We start from the raw sequence: 22015 nt of genomic DNA, 5'->3' as shown, positions 1-22015 counted from the left end.
TAACTTTTTCAAACTTTTCCCTGGTCTCTGGAACCTGAGCTTTTCTGTTAAACTTTGTATCTGTCCTCAAATGGGGCAAAGACATTTTCTTTGACGACTTCAATGCTTCAGAAAATGCTACAGAACATATGTAAGGGTCAAAGTTTCTAATATGACAGCCAGAGCAAGGTCCAAGTACTTATCACAAGGTGTCTTTGCTAAAATCTGTTACTTGCAAAAATGATTTGGACGAGATCTGCTTGCATTCTCTCTTTCATCTTGTTTTTTGCCCACATAGCAGCTGTATCGGTAAGTAGGTTCTGTTCTTCACGGTATTTAGAAATATTCATTGTAGTAAATGTTATCCATTTACTGTATCTTTATTTCTTTTCAGATTAAGCATCTTTCTAAAGGAAATGGTAAGAACTAATTGAAATGTATAGAGTGTTTTCTGAACTTTCTCTCTTTTGTTCAGCAATACTGGTAACAATATTTTCCCCCACTTTTAACAGTACATGATGGAGAGTTTGATGAACAGAAGGATATTTCAGAAATCAATTTAGGTAGGTGTAATTTCTGCCATCAATAATGCCTTTAAATAATTTAAAATCCTGTGATAGAATTGCTGAAAATCTCTTAACCTTCGTAGTATGGTATTGGGTAACTTTAGGAGAGAACTGTTCATTCGTGCCTCATTAGAATTTGCAGAGTTTCTGAAAATGGAAATGTGGAAGGAGAATAATGGTTAGACCAAATTTTCTAGAACTAGTGAGTGCTCAGCGGATCTAGAAATACATAACAAGATTTTTGTTGGTAAAAAATTTACTCTTCCAGTTTTCATTTTGAAAAAAGACAAAAGAAGGGAAAATGGATGATTATTTTGCTTGCTAAAGAAAAATGTAAGGAATATGCCTTTGGTTATATTTAGTGGGGAAAAAACCCCAGTCCCTTTACTGGCCCATCATATTCACTAACAACTATTTGCTTGGGACTTGGAGAAGAGTGTAAAGCGTCTCTGTTTTGACATCTTGTTCACAAAAACATTCCTTGAAGAAATCCATTGGTCTCATCCATTACTGAGAGGAGAGAGATGCCAAGAAATCGTCTCTCTTTTCTCTCTCGTCCTGTCTCTAAAATGGGGGAGAAGCCGCGACATTCTGGGTATCTTTGGTTAGAATTGGTGGGAAACAGAGGTTCCATATTCATGATCATAAGTACCTTATAGTTTACAAAAGATTTCGTATCCAATTGCATATTTATTTGTCAAACTCTGTAATGGGGGGCTTCCCTGGTGGCGCAGTGGTTGAGAGTACACCTGCCGATGCAGGGGACACGGGTTCGTGCCCCGGTCCGGGAAGATCCCACTTGCCGCGGAGCGGCTGAGCCCGTGAGCCATGGCCGCTGAGCCTGCGCGTCCGGAGCCTGTGCTCCGCAACGGGAGAGGCCACAACGGTGAGAGGCCCAAGTACCGCAAAAAAAAAACAAAACAAAACTGTAATGGGGTGAGTGCTATTTTCATTTTGCAGGAAGGAACAGGAGGCTCCTTTGGGTCAAGTTGACTCACCCAAGACCACAGATGGCAGTGGTAGAGCTCACCTCCAGGTCTTTTGACTCATAGCTTAATAGCTCAGTCCTATATGAAGAATGTAAAACTAAAAAATCCCATACCTTAGGGGTAAATTCCTCCGGCTTTGTCCCATTTACAGGGAAGCCAGTCTAGGTGATATTTAGTTGGAAAACCTTGAGAATGATTGCAGGGGCAAAGTAGAAATCACTTAGGAAAGTAAATGGGTGAATGGGTCTCAAGACTTCAGAGCCAGGCATCAAGCCATCTCTCTTTAAAGTCAGTCAGTCAAGGTGTCTGTAATTCAGAGGATCTGCTGTATCTTAAAGGTCCTGAGGCAGGAAAGCCTTGAGGTTTTAGAGCAGTGCTTCTCAAACTTTAGCATCAGAATCCCCCAGAGGATTCAACACCAATGAGATTAGATTTATTTCCCACCTATTAAGGCTGCTCTAAACCATCAAGGCTTTCCTGCCCCAGGATGTTTCTATTTGCTGTTGCCCCTGCCTTCAATTCCCTTCCTTCACTCCCCACTCCACTAGATTTCTGCTTAAATGCCACCTCCTCAGGCAGGCCTTCCCTGACCACCATTTATGAATATCAACCCGCCATCACCTCAGCACTCTTTTCCTTCTTACTCTCTTTTATGGGTTTTTTTTTTTCAATTATGCTTTTCACCATCAGCCATACTTTACATTTATTTATTTATTTGTATCCCCTTCCTCTCCAATCAAGAATGTCATCTCCCCGAGTGCTTTGTTTTGTTCTCCACTATATCCCCAGCATCTAGAACAAGGCATAGGACACATTAAGCACTTAATAAGTATATGCTTCATGAACAAACTGGGTAGTGAACAGGCTGGGGCTTGCTTTCATGGATCTGTACTTCTTGGTGAAATTCTCCTTCTGCACTCTCTCACTCCTCTGTGACCCCATCCATGCTGACCTGGGGCCCAAGGTCCCAGTAGGCTTCTTCACATTGCTCTGGAAGAGCCCTTCCCTCATCCAGGCCAGGGGTCAAGAAATGCATAATTTTGCCCAGGACCGGCCTAGGCAAGAGTATGGATGGACCAGCCCATAGTAGCCCTACGGAAAAGGCAATTCAAGACCTGGGTCCTGCTGCCTGTGGGGCAGTGGCATCACTGCTGTTTTGTTGTTTAATTGTGCTGTTATATGACTAGGTTAAGGTCCTGAGGTTAAGTAAATCTAGGAAATATGGGCATGAGGGAGGGAGTGATTCAGGGACAGCCTTAGTTAGTCATTAACAAGCACAACCAGGAAGCCTCATCATAATAACACCTCCACGGTGTCATTACAGAGCCTGAACCCAGCTCCTGAATGAGCTGTAAGCTTTGCCAAATGAGACCCCTGTTTCCATGTGAAGTTGTGGTGATTATCCTCTAGTTTGATTTTCCAGCTGTAAATCAGGGGCTGTTCTCAGAATGAAGTATGATCTGATGATTCTGTCTGAAGTAGTCTGTGTTTTCAAGGAAGGATGCTTGTCAAACTTTAGGGCTGTAATAAGAAGTGACATTCTTTTAAATGCCCTTAGTTTTCCCACCAGGATCTTCCCTTTTAAGGATCTTACTTTCAGAAACACTCTGAGTCCAATGCCATCAGGGAGAAAGTATATTCTGCTAAGGTCCTGACAGCAGGTGTTTGGAGCCATGGTTTTGAATGGATCTACCCATATTTGCCAGGTCTTATTTATTATCAGGGCAGTACCCTGAGCTTGGCTTTGGAGGGCCCCATTGTTTTTTCATGGGGAAGAGCAAAATCAACCCATTTAGCTAGGGTGGGGAAGAAGGATAGTACAATAGCAGAAAGGACCCTGGACGGGAAGTGGGAAATTCTATAGCTCACTCAGCTGCTGACCACCTGGTACCTCATTTCCTGTCTCAGGAAGTCCCATTTCGACCTCCAAAGTGTGAGAGTTTTGAAGTCAATGAAGTCAATGACCAAAAAGATTCCTTCTAACTTGTCTCTTACTTTTAAGATTCTTGGATAAGATTTCTTTTCTATTTTTATTGAAGTATAGTTGATTTACACCATAATATTAGTTTCAGGTGTAAAACAGAGTGATTCAATATTTTCAAAGATATACTCCAGTTACAGTTATTATAAAATATTGACTATATTCTCTGTGCTGTATAATATATCCTAGTAGCTTATTTATTTTGTACATAGTAGTTTGTACCTCTTAATCTTCTACCCCTATCTTGCCCTTCCCAACCCCCTTCCCTATTGCCACTGGTAACCACTACTTTGTTCTCTATATCTATTTCTGTTTTGTTATATTCACTTGTTTGTTTTATATTTTAGATTCCACATATAAGTGATAGCATAGAGTACTTGTCTTTCTCTGTCTGACTTATTTCACTAAGCATAATGCCCTCTAGGTTTCTTGTTCCAAAAATGACAATAGAGAATGTGACAATATCTGATATTTATTGGCTATTTACGTTTGTTCAATTAGAAGAAATTTTTGCATTGTTTCAAAAGAGTTTCACCACATAAAGATTAACAACTAAAGACTTACAATATAAAAGATTCATTTTATTTTGAGAGATCCCTTTTAGTAATTCTCATTCAAATGTTTCTTTTTTTAAAATCCATGTCTAGCTGCAGGCTTGGACCTCTTTCAGGGGGACATTTTTCTACAGGTGAGTACCTGCTAGGAACACAATAACATTCCCCCCAGGACTGGCTGTGTCATAGGATGGTGAGCTTCTGCTCTGTGTCCAGCCACTGAGATGAAAGAATCTCATCTATAATCTGTACCCACAAAGACTTCCACTGTGGTTGCTGGTAAACAAAAACAGACAAAAACATTAGCGAACAGTACAAAAAAGTCTATAATTATTAAATTGCTTGTCCATCCAATTTTCCTAATAAGTGAAGCATGAGAGAGAAGGAAATCCACCACCATATTGAAAGTGGCTATTTCAGTTTTGAGGAATTGTAGGTCACCTTTATTTGGTTCTTAAAAATTTCTCTGGAATTTTCTAAAATGTCTATAATGAACTTCTATTGTTTTTACAATATAATCAGAAGATAAATTGACTAAACTGTTTGAATTGTGTGACAGATTGTTTGTGGTGTGAGAGTTTAGAGACGGGGGAAGCCAAGGAGACCAGCTGTCCAGTCACCTTTGCCTTTGTCTCTGCAGAATTCCAGAAATGGCCTGAGAGACCCCAACGCCAGGTGGAAGTTCCCCATCCCTTACATCCTGGCCGACAATCTGGGTAATATTAATTGTTCTTCATTAGGAGTTTTGAGTTGAATTCTTCTGTCTCACCTCTCCTCCTGGTCATCAGCTTCAGACTTGGGGTAACTACCAACGTATAAAAGGGTTTCTAAGCTCTGACAGTTCTTTACCTCATGGTATGAGAGGCATGACATTACATCTGAACCTATGCTGCTTAACCAGTCTGAGATACAGAGTATCAAATAATGATTTTTAAAATGCAGAACACACTAACATGTTAATCAGACCAAGAGCAACACAAAGAACAAAAATGAAATATAATTTGACGTCATAGCAATGAAAAATGTGCACTTGTAATAACAGTTTGTTTAGGTTGAATCTAAATATGGTACCAGGATACTAGTTTCAACATGTTGATTTCTTCCCTTTCTGTTGCAAGACAAACATGTCACCCTTTTGAGAAATAGAAAAGACTATATTTCATTGTCCTTCTGTATTAAAATTTTCTATTCTTTTCTCTCTCTTAATATAAAGGACTGAAATCAGTTGCATTTTGTTCATTGTTGAAAATAGTAATTGGTGGAAATAAATAAATATTAGAAGCCACGCGTGGACACTGGCCGACATCAAGCAGCTGACTGACAGCTCAGCAGCCACCATGATGCAGTGCCTGTCTGGGAGGCCCATCCTCTGTGGAGGGGGAAGATTCAACAGGAGAGGGGAAGCTAGGACAATGTTGCTCAGTCTTAATGAGCTGCTGTGCTGCTCCCCTTCTCAGGAGACATAGATTATGTTTCAAGAATTTTCCATCACTCTTTATCAGTGCTGCCTCCCATGCCTTTTCTGGAGAAAAGCTACATAGTAACAAGTGCTGTTTTGCTCAGTTATTTTATGGAAAATTGAGCTGAGTTGTTTTTCCCCAGCGCACTTGGAAATTCAAGGAGCATCCCTATTTACTGGGACATGATTTAAGAAACATTAATTTTAAAATGGATTTTCTTCCCCATGACGATTTTTCTTCCTCTTTGTCTCACCTTTGCCACCACCTTCCCATTAAGGCATAGACATACTTACTGAATCTCTTACGTGCCAGATTCAGATACTCAAGGTGTGTCCCCGGTCACACCTTGAGTAGCAAGGTCTCCTTAACTGCAAGGTAGGCGACAGATGAATAGACAGCAAAACTGAAGACAGGTAGCCTGAAATAAGGTAGCAGCTGTGAGGATAGAGTGGTGGCTCTCAAGTAGCATCCCATGAGAATCACCTTCAAGTTAAAAAAGGAGTTCAGGTGCCTGGGCTCATACCATTGCGAAAAGCAAAACATTCTAATTAGAGTTTGACGTTTGTATAAATTCCTTTATTAAAGTTAAATTTACGTAGCGTGAAATACACAAACCAGGCTTTTGAGAAATGCATAGACTTATGCAACCCACACTTCCAATACTCTAGAAAGTTCCCCTGTGCTCTTTTCCAGCCAATCCCACCTCCACTCCCCAAGAGACAACACCATTCTAATTTTTTCCCCTGTAGATTAGTTTTACCTGATTTACAACTGATTTGCAGATAACTGGAATCTCATAGTATGTCCTCTTTTGTATCTGGCTTATTTTGCTTACCATGTTTAAATGTTTCTGTATTGTGTTGGGCCAGTAGTTAATTCTTTTTCATTACTCATTAGTATTCCTTTGTCTGAATATATTGCAACTGTTTATCCATTTTTCTGTTGATAGATGTGGGGCTGTTTCAAGTTTGGAGTCTATTGTGAAGAAAGCTGCTGTGATCATTCTTGTACAAGTCTGCGGGGATATGTGTTTTTTATTTATCTTGGGTAAATGTCTAGGAATAGCATTGCTTGATCCTATGGTAAATATATGTTTAACTTTATAGGATAATGGCAAACAATCTTTCAAATTGGCTGTGACATTTTTCATTCTCACCAGCAATGTCTGTGTCCCATTTGGTCCACCTTATCACTAACATAGGTGGAGTTAATCTTTTTAATTGTTGCCGTTCTAGTGGTTGTGAAATGGTATCTCACAGTGATTTTAAGTTGAGTTTCCCTAATGACTAATAATATTTAGCACATTTTCATGCGCTATTGACTATTTATGTATCTTCTTTTATGAATGTCTGTCCAACTCTTTCATGATTTTAAAAATTATATTGTTGGTCTTTTCATTATTTGTAGAACTTTATATATTATAGATAAATTATGTCAGGTATATATGATGAATATTTTCTCCCAGTCTGTGACTTGCCTTCTTTTTTAAAAGCAGTGTATTGATTTTCTTAATCCTTTCAAAGAACCAACTTTTGACTTGTTAATTTTCTTTTGCTTCTCTACTCTTTATTTTCTTGCTTTCTGCTCGTGTCTTTATGATTTCCTTTCTTCTACTTTTTTCAGGTTTAATTTGCCCTTTCTTTTTTACATTTAAGGTGGAAATTTGTATCATATTTTTAAGTCTTCGTTTTCCTAATAAAATACAATGCTATATAATATGACATCTAAAGCTATAAATTTTATTTGAAGCACTGTTTTTACTACTTTCCTCATATTTTGATATGTTGTATCTTTATTCAAATTTAGTTTAGATATTTTCTAATTTCAGTTGTGATTTTTTAAAACCAGGGGTCAATTAAAAGTGTGCTTAAAATTTTCCAAATATTTGTAATTTTTCTAGATATTCTATTATTGATTTCAAGTTTATTTTTTTGAGGTCAGAGAACCAGTTCCCTAAGATTTCAGTCTTTTGAAATTTACTGAGATATGTTTTGTGATCTACTTTATGATCTAGCTTGGTGATATTCCATGTGCACTTGAAAAGAACCTGTATTCTACAGTTTTAGGTCATATTAGCCTATCAGTGTCAAATAGGTCAAGGTGATTGTTGGTGTTGTTCAAATATTTATATGTGTATATTTATAAATATTTATGAGAGCTGTGCTCTCATGTACAAAGTTGTATCAATGGGAATCTTAACCAATGAAATTTCCTTCTTTCAAGATAAACCCTCCTTCAGTTTCTGCCCATTTTAGGCATTTTCCAGTGCCTAAAGAGTTTCCTTTCAGAGAGTTTCCTTTCTTAATTTTTCCTAAATTTAATAATTGTTACCTGTGGGAGGGTTAGTCAGATTCAAATTCCTCTCCTATTATCAGAATGAAAAACTCTCTCAAAGGATTCTTTTTTAAAAAAATTTATTTATTTTTATTGAAGTATAGTTGATTTACAATGTTGTGTTAGTTTCAGTTGTACAGAGAAGCGATTTCATTTTATATATATATGTAAAAAGCATCTTTTTCAGATTCTTTTCCCATATAGGTTATTACAAAATATTGAGTATAGTTCCCTGTGCTATACAGTAGGTCCTTGTTGTTTATCTATTTTTATTTATAGTAGTGTGTATATGTTACTCCCAAATTCTGAATTTATTCCTTCCCCCCACTTTTCCCCTCTCAAAGGATTCTTAAACCAAATATAGTTAGCTTTCCTATGCTAATCCTCCAATATGTAGTCATTGGTATCTGAAATGAACTCTTCTCATATTATTTGATCCAGGGGTAAAAAGGACTAGTGGTTTTCAAAACTAACATGATTGTTCAAGACAGATCCATGTAAAACCTACCATGTCAGGGCAGAGTAAAGAACTGGGAACTAGGAAACAATGAGGCAAAAGATAAGGTCCTTTCTCTCAAGGAGTTAACAGTGTCCTAAGTAGAGGAAACCACCTATGTAAAGACAACACACAAAACATCAAGTGTGGTTTTCAGAGGATGTGCACTCAGGGTTGGCTTTATGGTGAAGAAGGAGACTTCAAGTGGGCTTTATTTCCATTTTCTTCTTTTGAATGATGTCAGGACAGTTTTTACAAAATTATTACAGAGTTGCTTAATTCCCCTTTCACAACCTACTCAGATGTAGGGAAGGCAGAAGAGATGTGATTTTTAAATCAAACACTCTCAGTGTTTCCACTATTTGGCTTGAAGATAACAAAAGCAACACAATATTATAGAAAGTGTGACTTTCATTATAATCAAACTTTTTTCCTTATACTTTTGTAACAACCAAGCTGTCTTAGGTACATATCTTCAAATTATAGATGTGTCTCAGTAAGAATAGGTAAAAGTCCGTGAACATTGTCCAATAGTTTTAATGCATGCTCTTGCTGTTGTTGTGTGTGCTGTTTCCACAACTAATTTACTAATTATTCCAATGACTTTCTTTAGTGACCTTAATATGATTTTATGACATCTGAGTGGTGGAGTCTCCAACTCAGTAGTTTATTAAATAAGGGCCAGAAAAATATGAGATAAGTATGTGGTAAACTGCCAAGAATTAGAAACTCTTTGAGAGAATGCTGAAAATCAAATGTGCAAGAATATAATTTAATTTTATAGAACTTAGCTTAAGTTGTAACTTAGAGACCTACCTCCAACAAGTTGAGGGGATTAAAAACCACACACACACACACACACACACACACACACACACACACACATGGTAAGAAACAATCTCCTTTCCTTTGGAGTATCTTTCTCCCCCACCCATCCTTGTCTTATGCAATACCAAGGCCTGTACACGTGCAGATTAGGCAAAAGGAATGATATTTGATCTCTGGTCATTGATCCACAAAGGTTACTAATAGGCATCTATAGATCCATAAGGCTTCTGCTGCTTTGGTTCCAAACTTGGGTTACAGAAATCTTTTCTAAGGCTGCCTGCAGAGCTGCCTATCTAGGCTTGCCATCTATTGGGGGTCCTACAGGGAAGCAGCATAAATATTATACATACTTCTTATGCTTTCAGAAGCCATAAACCTCTGTAAGCTCTGCTCTCTTCCTCTAGCAAGAGGGGGTGACTTTTTAGATTGGGGGAAGGAATCCCTTTCCCAATGCTCTCCAAAGTACTTTATCCAGAAGACAGAAGTGGCTTGAATCACTTCTGTCTTGTGCTCTGCCATGCGGGTCTCCTGAGGGAAGGTACTCAGAACTCCTGCTTAAATGGGGGATAATGAAAGGGAGAAAGTGGGGAAGTTATGATTTTGTTCAGCCACACATACGTAAGTGTATTCTTATTTTGTAGATATATATACATTATGTATTTAACATATGCACTTAGTGTTTATATCCACAAATAATTTGTCAGTTTTAGTTTTCAAGGGATCTATTTACTATAAAAAAAAATCTGTCATGGACCCCAGTGGATTTCATGTCGTGGTATGATTTTCTATGTTTATAGGTCATATATATATTATCCAAGAGCTAGCTAAGGCTCATTGATATTTTTATTGATTTCTGCAGCACTGAATGCCAAAGGAGCTATTCTCTATGCCTTTGAAATGTTCCGCCTCAAGTCCTGTGTGGATTTCAAGCCCTATGAAGGAGAGAGCTCATACATCATCTTTCAGAAGTTTGATGGGTTAGTATGAAATTTTACAGAGTGTGAAAATCACATGTCCTTTGATTATAAAAAGTGACACATCTCTTTCAAAGGCTAAAAGAAGAAATTGGAAAGAAACTAAAAGAAAAATCAAATCTTTCACTGTGAATTTTTTTAAGTGGCATCACATTTTTAATGAGCTCTGTATAGAATGAATTGTTTGGAAACCTCGGGGAACCAGGGAGACTCATCTCAGTTCTTTTCCTGGGTTGAGGTTATGCTTTAAATTACAGTCCTTTTTTTTTTTTTTTTTTTTTTCTGGTACTCGGGCCTCTCACTGTTGTGGCCTCTCCCGTTGCGGAGCACAGGCTCCGGACGCGCAGGCTCAGCGGCCATGGCTCACGGGCCCAGCCGCTCTGTGGCATGTGGGATCTTCCCGGACCGGGGCACGAACCCGCGTCCCCTGCATCGGCAGGCGGACTCCCAACCACTGCGCCACCAGGGAGTCCCCCCCTTTTTTTTTGGTCAGGTTTATTAAAGTATAAAATGCATCCTTTTCATGGCTCTGTTTTAAATTATAGTACTCTGAAGGCTGGACCTCTTTGAAAAGTTCTAGATGTAGATTTGCTTTTCAGAGTTACTTATTTCTAAGAAGAAATAAATGGTATATCAAGAAAGAAGACCTTTTTCTTCAGCGGAGTGTATATGAACCAGTCTGAGCTAGATGAAGTTGGGAAGCAAAGCCACCATCTGCCGTGACTCTGTAGGTCTGTGTCTTCAAGACCCAGCTGGAGGTATCTCTTCACACTGCAGTTCCCAACATGGCCTCTAGGTGTTGCCTGGATTTCGTTGTCTAGTTCTGAAGGTGGGGATTTTGTTAATCATGGATGGGTAACAGACGTAAAGAAGGAAGTTAGCACATGCTTTAGCTTCTCAAGAAGAGTCTTAGACCTCAAAAGGTGTAGGCTTGGCAAGTAGGGGTGGTGGAGTAATAACAAGTGAATAGTTCTAGTATGCTATGGTGACCACAGAAGCAGGACATAGTGTGAAGTGAAGATTCAGGCAGAGCCAAGCTGAGTGGCAGAGAGATGAAGAAAGGAGAAGGATGGAGAGGTAGAGGAAAGGGAAGGACAAATAGGAGGTGGAAATAGAGGGAAAACCCGAATTTGGGGGACTCTTATTGCCTGTGGTCGGGAGATGTCTCTATTACACTTAAGTTAGGGGAGAGGAAAAGGGAGGAAGAGGGTCCAGGAAAGGGGCTGGCCCAAAGTGCCCCAAACCCTTCAGGATCCTGGTCCTCTGAAGCTGGAGGTTAACTGGGCTCTTTCAGAAGGACAAGGTCAAAGATTTACAGAGTGGTGGAGTTACGGTATTTTGCAACTTACACCTTTCCTTTGGGGAGGGATGTTTAAAAAAAGATAAATAATAAATGCTTCCTCTGGATTGTGGATATTTTGCAGAGTAAACTCTGAATTGGTAATAAAATGCTACCGTCAGGCAAGGTGATAATGGTGATGTTTGCACAACTCAGTACATTAACTAAAGATCATTGAATTGTACACTTAAGATTGGTGAATTTTATGGTATGTAAATTATACCTTAATAAAGTTGTTAGAAAATAACTAAGGTCTATCTTTGAGTAGAAATCAAGCCTATTAGCATTTGAACTTATATGATGTTAGCAATCTTGGGAAAACAGTGGCAGGTAATTTAATGTGATTGTCACCAAGGAACTCACAATTCACTGGTAGCATTTAAACTATCGTCAGATCTCTTATTCTGTTGAGCGTTGGTTAAGGTATAGATCCTTGTTGAGGTGGAAAATCAGATGTACGAGAAAAGACAAAAATAATTGGGAAAAAGAGGGGAAGAGGCTGAACGTGAGGAATTTAGAGTATCTGCTAGCAGTTCCTGAGTCCACTATTTTCTGAGGGAATTTATGGGTCCTTGCCTGGAGCCCTTCAGACATAAGTTAGGCCACCTGCTGTGTGCTGTCATAATGCTGCAGATTGGGTAATACCCCAAGAAATGAACTTGATTAACTTGCATTTTTAATGAGGTTCTTTTTTATGATCATAAAATAGATGCCTGCTCATTATAGGAAATTTGAAAAGTCATGAAAATGTAAAGGAGAAGACGTAAATCAACCACAGCCACTGCTCAGAGACAGCTTTGTGGTATAAAAGCAATAGTGTTGTTCTTTGGAATGCCCCATGGGTTTGTGAAGGTGAAGAAAAATGCCTATTTTTACTTCTTTTTACCTGATGCATTATTAGGATTGATTTGCCTTTGAGTATGTAGGCATACTTTTATAATGGCCTATCACTTTTAAAGCCTGCATAATAGTCTCTCCAGGGAATGTTGCTTTTTTCACCAGTGCCCTATGTTGATGAGAATGCTATTAATAGTTTCTTTTTGAAATCAAACCTAAATTTCTTCAAACCTAACCTAATTTGTGTTTTGGAATCCTATGAATTACAGCTGCTTAAGAATTCTCTAGAAGAAAATTTCTTTCTTCTCTTTAAAGGTGCTGGTCTGAGGTTGGCGACCAACACGTAGGACAGAACCTTTCCATTGGCCAGGGATGCGACTATAAGGCCATCATTGAACATGAGATCCTGCATGCTCTGGGGTTCTACCATGAGCAGTCAAGGACGGACCGGGATGATTATGTGAACATCTGGTGGGATGAAATTCTTCCAGGTGTGTATGAACCCAAGGTGCTATTATCATTATCACTTGCTCAGCCCAACCCTGGGATGACCAGGCCAAACCTATGTATGAATGGGAGCTTCAATTTCTCCAGGAGGAACACAAAATATGACCTGTCCTGTAGGCTGTGCTCATCTGATCACAACTGATCCCATATAAGTGTCTCAGGGAAAGGCGAATGGTGGTTAACTAAATGTAGGGTTAACTGATAATCAAAAGCTCTTGCTTTGTTTCAGTGTTTTTGTTGAAAATCTATCTAAAATTCTATTCTCCTGTCTTAGTGAGTAAAATGAATTAGGTCCCTGAGGATGTCAGGGTCCTTTTTCTGCATGTGAAATCTTGTGTAGAAAACTACATGAGGTTTAGTTGACTGTATGATAATCCTAAGACATACTCCAGAATTTTTTTTGGTGCTTTACCAAATCAACAATAGGTGTTTAAAAACAAAACAGCTACAGCAAAAAACAAAACAAAACCACCTTTTATCTGAATTTGCACTCCCAATTGTGTTAATTCTAGCTAATAGTTTTTCTGATTAATCAAAATGCACAAGTCTTTTCTTTCTCCTTTCTAAGCACCTCTTTCCTTCTGCCCCCAACCCATAAAGGATAACACCGTAAACGATAACACAGTTTTATTTCACATATTATTATGCAGTTACTCTAAAAATTCTGATGAAAATGTTATAACTCAGTTTACCAATGGACATTCCATGCTGTGTTTCTGAAAACATCTAGTTTTTTAAAAAAGATTCTTTTGATTTTAAAGTCTTTAATGAATTTGTTACTTCTGTTTTATGTTTTGTTTTGTTTTGGCCATGAGGCATGTGGGATCTTAGCTCCCTGACCAGGGATCAAACCTGCACCCCCTGCATTGGAAGGTGAAATCTTAACCACCACAGGACCACCAGGGAAGTACCAACACCTCGTTTTTGATTAGGAATTAGTTCAGGAAGTGGAAAAGCATCATTTTTGGCAGTGATAGCTTAATGAAACTTTACTGTATTGGAAGTGCCTTAATTATGACCACACATGGTTTTCATGAAGCAAATCATTGCCTTGTAATTATCTGTTTCATTTAGATCCCAATTTAACATATGAGATCACAGACTGCAGTGCATCTCTGATAATTTTAGGGACTTGGAAGAACTGGCCATACTTTAAAATTAAATATCAGTCTCCAAAAGACTTCTGCCAGAACTAGCTCGTTTTGGAGTAAGCTGTAACCATGGATCTCACAGGAGGCAGGGGTACAGATGGCTAATCCTATCAAAATCACCTCTGGGGTTTCTCAATCTGTGTCCCTCCCGGCACCTCCTATTCTGATATTTCATGAATGTGGAGTACTGGTGGGAGGAGGGGAAACTATGTGGTTTGTAAAAGCCTAATCTGTTACCAGGATTGGACCCACACATATACTCCCACCCATCCTACCATTCAACCACTGAGCTAGAGGCCAAGTAATATTCTTCTTTGTCCCCCGATACAATCTAGAGAAGTTCTAGACAGTATTCACCCAAGTATGAAATAATAGATCAAAAACAGTATATTTTGTCTCCCAGGGGTAATTGCCTTATATCTGGGTCTGTGTAGATGTGCCAGAAGACTGCAGATCAAAGGACCGAATCTCTGCTTGTGAGGCTCCGGGCAGTATTAGACTTCGTCTGAATTTGCTAGAGGCCTGAATTTCTTACTTTCTCTTATATACTTAACTCTGCTGAAAATGACATGAGGAAGCAGAAAACATTCGCATTTTTAAGTCTTGAAGAACACAATGCTCGGTGCTTTTAAGATAGTTTTAGACCATATGAGGTCCCCTTTCTCAGAGGGAGCCTGTACACTTACAAGGATAATTTGCAGACATGCTCAGTTTTGGGTTGAGCATGAATGACTCACCATGTTTGCTCATCTCCTGTCTGTGTTTTCATTAGGTGTAATTTCATATATCTAAACTGCTTGCAATCACTGGAGAACGCTTCTCAAATGAGACATCAAATCCAGTTTAGATCATAAGCAAGGGCAGTATTATTGCTCAGGGTAATTTATGACTTTATTGCATCTCATCTTCAGTTGATGGCAATCTTATTATTTAACCTAGGAAGATACTCTATTGGCCGTATAGTTCTCTCCCCAAATCCATCTCTGTTTCTGAAGTCAGAATTGTGTTTTCTGGATCTGTTTTCTTTTATTAAGCAAAACACTTCTGAGGTCTAGCAGGGGGTCTACAGACTACAGTCTGTGGGCCATATCTGTTTGCTTTTGTAAATAAAGCTTTATTGGAACATAGCCATGCCCATTTGTTTACATACTGCCTATGGCTGGTTTTGTGCTATAACAGCAGAGTTGAGTAGTTGTGACAGAGACCATACATCTTGCAAAGCCAAAAGTATTTTCTATCTGACCCTTTACAGAAAAGTTTTGCCCATGAGCTCTGGTTTACAAGATCACTTCCTCTTCAACCTCTCGGCTGTGAGTTCCCTGAAGGACCATGCCTGTCCTAGTCACTGCCAGGGACCACCACCCACCTAGCACAGCTCCCAGTAAATAGTAGGCATGACAAAAATGTGTTGAGTTAAATTTTAAAATGTATTAAAAAAATTTATTTGGTAAAGCATTCTGATAAGTATCCTTGGATAATAAAGAATAAAACTATCTATTTTAACCTGATGATTTTATTGCAAGTTAAGGAAAACAGCCAGTGAGTTGAAAGTGCCTTAAGATACCACTGAGAGTTACCAGGAGACCCCAGACCCATGCCCAAGTCCTCACACCCCCTAAATGCTTTTTATAATTTTGCCCCCTTAACGGCCATCTGAAGACCACATGCTCTGGAAGGAATGACTCTCCTCCTTCCCTGTTGGGGTTATTTATTTCTTGCAGTTCTGTACCAACTTTGAAAATGCTTCGATCCCTCTTGGATTAAGTCCCCATAAAACCCTTGTGAGTTGGGAGGATGTAACATCAGTATTGTCGTTTTATAGTTAAAACAAGTTTTGATCAAAGGGGTTCATGGGCTTTTCCAAAAGCATCTGGGGACCACTGCCAGGCTGTACCACACTTCTCCAATCCTGAGTGTACCTGAGTTGATGTCTTTGAAAGTTGGTCACATTTTCTTCTAATTATTAAAAACAGTTGGATGGGAAGCTAGAAAGGGAGAAAGAGATGATGAAGGTGGGAAGTTTTGACTGGGAGAGTTATGAGTATTCTCATTCAGTTTTTCTATCACTTCCTAAGAAGGGAATTAACCGTGAACTTCCCATTATTACAGCTGAACCAGTAAATTCCTGATGGCTGCTGAATTAAAAGAGTATCTGGGTGGTTTCTCATTTCAGCATTTCACATTGCAGGGCATATTCTCTTACTTATGCTAATCTCATTTAAAATATTTTCATTTTCTATTTTGAAAGGAAAGTCAGTTTTCTTCCTATTCTGTTTTTCTCACCATGGGGCAATTTCTAGAACAAGAGAGTGTGAGCCTTGATTGACAGGACGCCACTTTCTCGCCAGGTGCTAAACTTTCCTTCTGCCCGTTAGATTTCTTTTTCCTAAATTGTTGGAGAGCTGGCCAGGTACAGCTCTTGGTGGATGAGGTACTTGGCTGTTAGCAAGATGAATCAATCCTGAATATTTTCCTGAGTTCAAAAATTCCTTTTCCTACCATGAGGAATACCTGCCTCCACTTTGATATCTTACCTTCTCTTTCTTAAATCCTCATACATACACACACACACATTTATTTATTTATTTATATGTATAAAAATGAATCTTTGATTTAAATATACATTTAATAACATGCATTGTATATTTACATTATATTTACATTATAATATATGTATATATTATGCACATATTTAATAATATGTATATATTTATTATTAATTATAACATGTATTTTTTTTCTCTTTGGGAGTATTTACCCATTTGTTTAATTACTATGCCAGTTTCAAGCTACCACACAATTTTACTGAACAAGGAGTTAGGGAAAGATTCTCAGAATCAGTTCTCCTGACCTGGACAAGGTGCCCCAGCTCATGACTCTTTCCCACTGAAACCAACTTCCTCTTACTTTTTAAAAAATTTATTAATTTTATTTATTTATTTTTGGCCGTGTTGAGTCTTTGTTGCTGCCCACAGGCTTTCTCTATTTAATATCCATTATAATAATTGTATGTACTATTATATAATATATTAGTACTTTACAATGTTATTAGTAAAAATTAATATATATTAATTTTATATACATTGTGCAAATTATAAAATATGTTAAATATGTATATATATTTAGATCAAAGATGCATTATTCTGCCCCCCCTCCCTTATTTTGGTCTCTGCTTGAGTATCTAGTCAAAGAGGGTAGGATGGGGAAATGACATGACTGATCAGGACCTGTGGATTCCCTCCTTGACAGGTTATCAGCACAACTTTAACACCTACGATGACAACTTCATCACAGACCTCAACACACCCTATGATTACGAGTCTTTGATGCACTACGAGCCTCTCTCATTTAACAAGAATGCTAGTGTCCCCACCATCACAGCCAAGATCCCTGAGTTTAACTCCATCATTGGGCAGCGCCTGGATTTCAGTGCTATCGATTTGGAGAGGCTGAACAGAATGTACAACTGCAGTGAGTACCTCTGGGTCTGAGGACTGGGTAACCCCCCCTGACCTTACGGGACTCCTGTACATTTTCCTTTGTGTTAATTTGTTAATTTTGTTAATTTGTCCATTTCATTAAGGACATTTGTTTCCCTATCCTTAGAAAAAATTGTAACACCTACCCCACAAGATGGTCATGAAAATCAATTATGTGTTTGTGTTCTGTAAAGTGAAAATATTGGGCCAATGTAAGGAGCTGGAATTGTCCAACTTCTTCAGCTTCCCTTTGAAGGGTGCATCCTTATGTAAAGCCCAAGATAGTTATAGGCTTGAAAGTATTTTGTATCTTAAATTCTTTGTCCAGGTTAGTGGTTCCTGGAGTCCTCTAATGCTCAGAGATGGGATGTTTTCTAAAATGGCCCCATTGGTCTTCAGAGACACATTCTTTAATCCTGTTCAATATGTATGTAGAGAAGATCTACTAAGAACAAAGCCCAGCATAATAGGTACCTCATTCTTGATCTAAAGGAGTCGATGGTTGGCATTTACAGAAAAGCATGATGGTAAGCCTTTTTATAGTTTGACTCTGTGAAGTGTGTAGGGCTGCATCTGTGTTGGCAGGTTCTGCTATCTAATGCATGACGGTAGGACTTACAATTGAGAAAAATCAAGACAACGAAAGGCTCATGATCCTGCTAAAACAATGACATCTTAGTAGCCTAAGTCATTAGGTATTTGACATGAGAGGCCTTAAATTTTTAACCAGGTGACAAAAATATCATTTGCAGCCACAACTCACACCCTTTTGGACCACTGTGATTTTGAGAAGGCAAACATTTGTGGGATGATTCAGAGTACCAGAGATAATGCTGACTGGGTCCATGAGGACAGCACCCAGCCTGGACAAGCGGATCACACCTTGGAGGGACGATGCACAGGTCAGTGAAGGCAGCAAGGAGGTACATTATGGAGGTTCTCCAGGTTCAAGGGGGAATGGCAGCCGGCATGTTTGGCCTCAGCTGGAATGCTAGTTATCAAACCTGGAACTCTGAATGAAGACAAAAACCATTTCTCATATCTTTATTATTATTTTTTTTGCGGTATGCGGGCCTCTCACTGTTGTGGCCTCTCCCGTTGCGGAGCACAGGCTCCGGATGTGCAGGCTCAGCGGCCATGGCTCATGGGCCCACCCGCTCCGCAGCATATGGGATCTTCCCAGACCGGGGCATGAACCCGTGTCCCCTGCATCGGCAGGCGGACTCTCAACCACTGCGCCACCAGGGAAGCCTGACATATCTTTATTATTAACGCAATAAAAAGCATCCAGGTTCTGGGCATGCAAAAGAAAGGTTCATTTAAGTGATGACAAAACTGATACAGACATAATGGTTGATATGACTTTGTACTTGTTGGTTATCTAGTTTATATAGAGTGTGTGTAACACAGGAAACTGTACTCAATGTTTTGTAATAACCTATAAGGGGAAAGATTCTGAAAAGGAATATCTATATCTATCTATCTATCTATCTATCTATCTATCTATCATCTGTCTATCTGTCTGAATCTCTGTGCTGTATACCTAAAACTAACAACGACACTGTAAATCAACTATACTTCAAAAAAAGTTTTTTTTAATTTTAAAAAATATATGACTTTGTAGGACTTCCCTGGTGGTGCAGTGGTTAGGAATCAGCCTGCCAATGCAGGGGACACGGGTTCGATCCCTGGTCTGGAGAAATCCCACATGCCGCAGAGCAGCTAAGCCCGTGTGCCACAACTACTGAGCCTGTGCTCTAGAGCCCACGAACCGCAACTAATGAGCCCACGTGCATAGACCCCATGCTCCGCAACAAGAGGTCCCACTGCAATGAGAAGCCTGCACACTGTAACAAAGAATAGCCCCCGCTCGCCACAACTAGAGAAAGCCTGCAGGCAGCAACAAAGACCCAGGGCAGCAACAAAGACCCAGTGCAGCCAAATATATATATATATATGACTTTGTAAATTAGGGCAATGTCTCTAACAGCAGTGTCCTCCGGTGGAACTACAGTGCGCACCACATATGTAGTGTAAAATTTTCTAACAGTCACATAAAAAAGAAACAAGGGAAATTCTCTTTAGTAATATACTTAACCCAATATATCCAAAATCTTAACATTTCAGTGTGCAATCAATATAAAAACTATTAATGAGATGCTTCACACTTCTTTACAGTAGGTATTTGAAATCTGGTGTATATTTTATCCTTACAGCGAATCTCAGTTTGGACTGGCCACAGTTCAAGTGCTCAGTCGACATATATGTTTGGTAGCTGCCATATTGGATAACAGCTTCCTGTACATGGTTTGTGCAGCGAAAAAGCCGTAAAGTCAGGAGAGACCTGGGTTTAAAATCTGGCTCCACCACGTGCTAATTGTGACCCCAGGAAGTTGTTTTTGTTGTTGCTGCTGTTGAAGTCTTTTGGCTTTTTGTAAGCCTCTCTGACCATCAAGCTATTGATCCTTCCCAGCGAGCTTGCAAAGAGATAATGCATCTAGAATCTTCAAAGGCAGACCAGCAGCCTGACTCCCTACTTATTTCCCCCATCCTCCCTTTCTCTCCAGAGGTTCTATTTATTTTTCAATTTCTATCTTAACACCCTTTTATTATGTGCTTGTCATTGAAATTGTACCAACCCTATTTGGAAGCAGGCGGGGTTATAGATTATAATAGCCTTTTAAAGATTGGACTATCCTCAAGTCCCTTAGTCCACGCCTGTGTGAGAGTTGGTAAGAGTTCCTTCACAGAAGAGACCCAGCTTATCACCCAGATACCAGGCCACCAGGGAGAATGTCAGAGGTTGTCAACAATTGCCACTCTTCCTCGCGCCTTGGCAAAGGGCGAAAGTCTCTGTTACACATCAGATTGTTAAACGTATAATCTCCAGTGTCCAAAGGGTGATCTACACCTGAAGTTCTCTTTAAATTTCCATCATAGCCTCTAATCTAATCTCTCCTGTGGGTTTGCTGCTAGGCTAATGTTCAAGTTCCAGCTAAACAGAAAGGTGATCTCCGTGTGAGAGGAATCTGCTGAAAGAATATTCTAGCATTTTAGTAGGAAAGGAAAGGACCACAGCCCAGAGAGGTAACTAGAAAAGCTTTCTCAGGTTAACTTGACCAGCCATTATGCTTCTTCCACAGGAGGTACATAATGGGACGGGGTTTCCTTTGCTAGAGAGCACTGCCTTATTCAGGTAGATGTATACACTCAAAGAGCTCAAAGGATAGAGGCCACTTCCCACTTGAATCCCAGAGAGATGAATGAATACCCAGTTACTGACAGCTCTAGGGCAAGAATTCAGGTCTCCTGACTCCTCAGCTTGAGTTATTGGGCTTGCACTTCATACTTCTGACCTCAACTGGTGGAATTCCTGAGCAAGGATAACCAGGAGACCTTCTTAGCCCTGTGAGCTCTTGTTTACCCTAACCCAAGCCCTCAGCAATTCACGACACAAAAGTCTAAGGCTAGTAAGATAAAGTATTGAGAAGAACATACCGGCAAATATAATTTACCCTGATGATATATTAAAGACATATGGTATTTTTCAGCTTTGTGGAAAGCTTATTTAAACATCCTTGCTCATGCCCCATATGTGAGGCAGGATGAGGCAAGGACTCATATTGTCAAAGTACCTGGAACTGTAGACGCTCACTTCATTTTTACTTGATGAAATGTTTTGAGTGGAGCATTTGGTAAGAGGTTGAGTATTGGAGTAAGTTTAGATGACTTCTTTTTTTCTTTTTTTTAAAGAATGGTAACATTTTTATTTATTTATTTTTATATTTATTTATGGCTGTGTTGGGTCTTCGTTTCTGCACGAGGGCTTTCTCTAGTTGTGGCAAGCGGGGACCACTCTTCATCGCGGTGCGCGGGCCTCTCACTATCGCGGCCTCTCTTGTTGTGGAGCACAGGCTCCAGACGCGCGCAGGCTCCGTAGTTGTGGCTCATGGACCTAGTCGCTCCATGGCATGTGGGATCTTCCTGGACCAGGGCTCGAACCCGTGTCCCCTGCATTGGCAGGCGGATTCTCAACCACTGCGCCACCAGGGAAGCCCTAGATGACTTCTTTATATGCAAGAATTGTTCATTGTCCTTGCCTTTGAAAAAGTGTGCTGGTTTTCCAAGTGATGTATTTGTTTAGCCACCTGCTTGTTTTGGGGGAGAGAATTTTGAGATACATGAGTTGGGCAAACCCAGCCTCTGGCATAAATGTAGACCCTTTATCCCCTCTTTTTTAGTGTTCCTCCAAGGCTTTCTTTACATTCAGGAGAAATCCTCAGTTGGTCCCTAATATGCCTTGAATGCCCCTTCTTAGAACACAGTAAAGGTGATTCTTTACCACTGATAGTACATCCAGTTATTAGGCTACAAAAGGATGAAACTGAACCCTTCTCATTGTGAATATTTAAAATTCAATTCCTAAAACTTTGAATCCCACAGTTTCTTATATAGCTAGGAGGCCATCGCTTTTCCTTGGATTGAATCTCTAAACAACAAAGTTAATGAAGAAAATGGAATTCATCTCACAGACACTAGAT

At 39.4% G+C, this 22015-nt stretch overlaps 1 protein-coding gene across 1 annotated transcript in view; it reads left to right on the top strand.

Annotated features, from left to right (window-relative positions):
- The first annotated feature begins 219 nt into the window (after nt 1-219).
- Nucleotides 220-22015, top strand: part of MEP1A (meprin A subunit alpha) — a 30358-nt gene continuing 8562 nt past the window's right edge. The window contains exons 1-9 of the mRNA XM_029243275.1: nt 220-288; nt 374-398; nt 492-542; nt 4163-4203; nt 4710-4785; nt 10047-10164; nt 12653-12828; nt 17245-17466; nt 18227-18376. Coding sequence (XP_029099108.1) covers nt 220-288; nt 374-398; nt 492-542; nt 4163-4203; nt 4710-4785; nt 10047-10164; nt 12653-12828; nt 17245-17466; nt 18227-18376 — 928 coding nt within the window. The remainder of the gene's footprint in view (nt 289-373; nt 399-491; nt 543-4162; nt 4204-4709; nt 4786-10046; nt 10165-12652; nt 12829-17244; nt 17467-18226; nt 18377-22015) is intronic.

The sequence above is a fragment of the Monodon monoceros genome, unplaced genomic scaffold, assembly GCF_005190385.1.
Source record: "Monodon monoceros isolate NGI ecotype Baffin Bay Population unplaced genomic scaffold, NGI_Narwhal_1 Super_Scaffold_3, whole genome shotgun sequence".
Lineage (NCBI taxonomy): Eukaryota > Metazoa > Chordata > Mammalia > Artiodactyla > Monodontidae > Monodon > Monodon monoceros.
The sequence above is the reverse complement of the archived record's forward strand: the minus strand, read 5'-3'. Positions and strand labels throughout refer to the sequence as shown.